At 44.4% G+C, this 3,592-nt stretch overlaps 1 protein-coding gene across 1 annotated transcript; it reads left to right on the forward strand.

Annotated features, from left to right (window-relative positions):
* Positions 1-607: 607 nt before the first annotated feature.
* Positions 608-1,225, forward strand: fgfbp2a (fibroblast growth factor binding protein 2a; the record flags this gene model as incomplete). The annotated part of the gene is made up of 1 exon (XM_080746109.1): positions 608-1,225. The coding sequence occupies one exon, from the start codon at positions 608-610 to the stop codon at positions 1,223-1,225; it is 618 nt and encodes a 205-aa protein (XP_080602235.1).
* Positions 1,226-3,592: the final 2,367 nt, after the last annotated feature.

A 3,592-nucleotide genomic window follows, 5' to 3' on the forward strand; every position in this document is an offset into this window, starting at 1 on the left:
CTTCTCTTGTGGTGGTGGTGGTGGTCCCTGGCGCTGGTCCCTGGCGCAAAATCTCAAATGTGGGTTCCGCAGGCAAATGCAAAAAGAAAATCACCCCTTTTGGTGCTCAAAAATCACCCCTTTTGGTGCTCAATGTCAGCCTGTCAGTTAGTTGGTGTTTCATCCAGTGTTTTTATTGAGACGTCAAACATGTTTGTGTGAGTCTGTGAGTGATGGTCTGACAAACTGACTGTGGTGTGTGTGTGTGTGTGTGTGTGTGTGTGTGTGTGTGTGTGTGTGTGTGTGTGTGTGTGTGTGTGTGTGTGTGTGTGTGTGTGTGTGTGTGTGTGTGTGTGTGTGTGTGTGTGTGTGTGTGTGTGTGTGTGTGTGTGTGTGTGTGTGTGTGTGTGTGTGTGTGTGTGCGCGCGCGCTATTCTCCTCCCCTTTTAGGAGGCCCTTTCTAGTCTGACTCCCCCCCCCCCCCACCACCACCACCACCACCACCTGAATTCCGTCTTTGTAAGGACAGACGATAAATAGCGGGAGGGATCGGAGGCTCCAGAGGCTACTTTCCTCTTCTCTCAGCATCCAACCATCCATCCGCCACCACCACCACAGAGCCGTCATCATGTGGACTCAGCTCACCGTCCTGTTGCTGACTCTATTGGCGGTGGCCGACGCCCAGAGTTGGAACGAGCCCATCAAGTTCAACACCAAGAGCAACGACCACTGCACGATGACCATCACCGGCCAGGGCGACACCACCCGCCTGCGGATATCGTGCTGGGGCAAGCAGCGCACCTACTACTGCGACTACGTGGGCAAGCCGCAGACGTGTCGCTCCTACAACAACAACCCCCGCCACTACTTCACGCAGATGATGTGGGGCCTGCGGAAGCTGCAGAACGCCTGCCAGGGGCCCAAGGCGGTCAAGCCTCAGATGTGCAAGAAGGGGCCAGAGGAGGCCCAGATGGTCCTCGCCTATGCGTCTGTACCCTCCTCCTCGGCATCATCAGCACCTGCACAGCCGAACGCCAACTCTCGCCAGAACAAGGTGCTGGTGGTGAAGCCCACTTTGCCGATTAGGAGGAACAGGCCTACTGCTGCAACTACAACAACGACCACCACGAGGAGCGCTGCCCCGGGCCCAAAAGACCCCAGTGCGGCCAAAAAGATAGCCGAGCAGTACTGCTGGAGGTCCCTCAAAGGCGTCTGCGGCTTTGTCATCGGTTGGTTTAAAAATTAGTGATGAAGGTAAGCAATAAATCTGCAGCATTTTGCCTCCCCCTAACTCATTTTGTTTGGTTTAATAGGCCTACTTAAATAACAGTTTGCAAATGGTAGACAATGGACATAGGCTTTTAATTACAGTAGACCTAAGAGTAGAGTAGAGTACTAATTGGATAACACAAAAGGCCATGTTGTCAGTCAATTCAATTTTCAATTCAAATAAGCTTTATTGGCATGAGAATGAGATAACACGTTTACATTGACAAAGCAAGTGTCACAAATAAAATAAAAACAGTCATTGTGGTGTATTGTGTATTCAGTTAATCAAGAATCAAATTTAGATAGTTGTTAGAATAATGCAAGCTGAGTGTTGATTAGACTCCACTACATTCTAGGAAGTAATGTAGGCTTAATTGTAATATTATAGGCCAATACCTATACGTTTGCACAGGCTATAGCAATAGACCTGCTCCTATAAGCTACCTTAACTGAAGTTTAACTCAAGTTTGACTTAGTTTCACTTGTAGTTGAGTAATATTTGACCTGGAGTGCTTTCACTCAACTATAGCCTAGGGGCTGAGTACATTGTCCACCACTAATGCCACCAATAGCCGAATACAATGCAAGTCTATGCAATTCTTTGATTAAAGGAGTAATTCACCCCCAAAATGACTATTGATTACTCACGCCATGAAGACTTGAGTTCAATAATATTTTTTGTTTTTTGTCACATTCCCAAGACAAAAAATGGATTATAGTAAACTTACCATGACGGTTTCCCCATCAAGTGCCATGCATTTGGGTCCCCATCCAGGGCTATGCATTCGGGTCCCCGTTAAGAATCAATGGGGGTAAATTTACTATTGTCTTAGGAATGTGACAAATACAAAAAAAATATTATTGAACTCAAGTCTCTATGGCACGAGTAATCGATAGGAAAAAAAAGTCATTTTGGGGGTGAACTACTCCTTTAATGGAGTACACAGCACCCCAATGGAAACATCCTTGGCCTACTTCCCTGTAGCCTACCCTTTTCAACTGTTAATAAAGTATTAAACTGTACAATTATATTGTACAGTTATTTATTTTTATTGTACAGTTAGGCCTACTTATTTGTTATGATGCTCACTTATCATCTCCACGTGCGCCTCCCCTACAGATTGCTTTCTTTTGGAGAAGTGCGACCGGAGACCGGAGTAGAGCGACGCCTGGAGAGAATTCCTTTAAAAGGAGCTTGCTGGTGAATCGAAGAGCTCTTGCGACCCCTACAGGGGGAAGCTTTAACACCACCACGAATGCCAACAAAAAAACGGGCGTAATCTATATTTTACACTGAGCTGTGCAAAACTGTGTTATTGGGACTTGGGAGCTGTTGTCTGATGCTTGTAAGAACATTATTCCAAATGTTACTACCTGGGGTTGGTAGCCTACTGTCTCTATAGCTGGCGCAAAAAACATGTTTAGGCTAATAGCTGAGTTATAAACTGTTATGGTCAGGTTGTAGCCTATAGCTAATCTACTCAACCTTCCAAAACGTTTGATAGGTGACAGGAAGAGTGGGTTAAAAAATATTTTTTTTACATTTTGGACAAAATACCCAATTTTTCATCAAGGTGCCCAGCCCCTATATATATCCGACTCACACGGATATGGTTCACGTCCCCTGTATTGTGTGTTATATGTTTATATGTAGGTTATATGCTAACATAAATTATATATTGGAACTTAGGCCTATGTTATTGAGATTGAGAATGTTTTCTTTTCATTTTGAGCAAATGAGGGTTTGACACAGATATTGATTGTTTTATTCAATGAATAAACATAGGCTATGTTCTTAATTGCTGTGTGTTGTTTCGATTGGTTTTCCACGGGGGCAAAGAAAAGATGTTGAAGGGTGGCACATACAGTACATTATAGGCTATATAGAGCAGTGGTTCTCAAACTTTTCAGGCTGTGACCCCCCAAAATCCTATTTGAACTGGGGATGGGGACCCTGGAGAATACAGTATAGGAGTTGAGGCATTCAAGTTTGACTTTACTTTTGACACATGGTCTTATTTTATATTATATTTCATTTTAGAGGTATTAAATTGTCAACTTTAGAAATGTGCAGAATGATATAGGCCTACCCTGCACCAGGGACGTGCTGGCCATTGGGAAAAGCGAGACAACTCCCGAACGGCCGGTTCATTCTCGGTCGGTCCAGGCCGGGCCATTAGGAAAAAATTAAACTGTTTGCACAAAAGTAAAAATTAAACTGTTTGCACAAAAGTAGTGAAAACAGCAGATCTACAAGCACACAACGCCTCGCACTGCGAGGCGTTGTGTGCTTGTAGATCGGCTGTTTTCACTAGTTTAAATCATTTTTTAAATGATAAATACA

The sequence above is a fragment of the Nannobrachium achirus genome, assembly GCF_963921795.1.
Source record: "Nannobrachium achirus genome assembly, chromosome: 17".
In the NCBI taxonomy this organism is placed as follows: Eukaryota; Metazoa; Chordata; class Actinopteri; order Myctophiformes; family Myctophidae; genus Nannobrachium; species Nannobrachium achirus.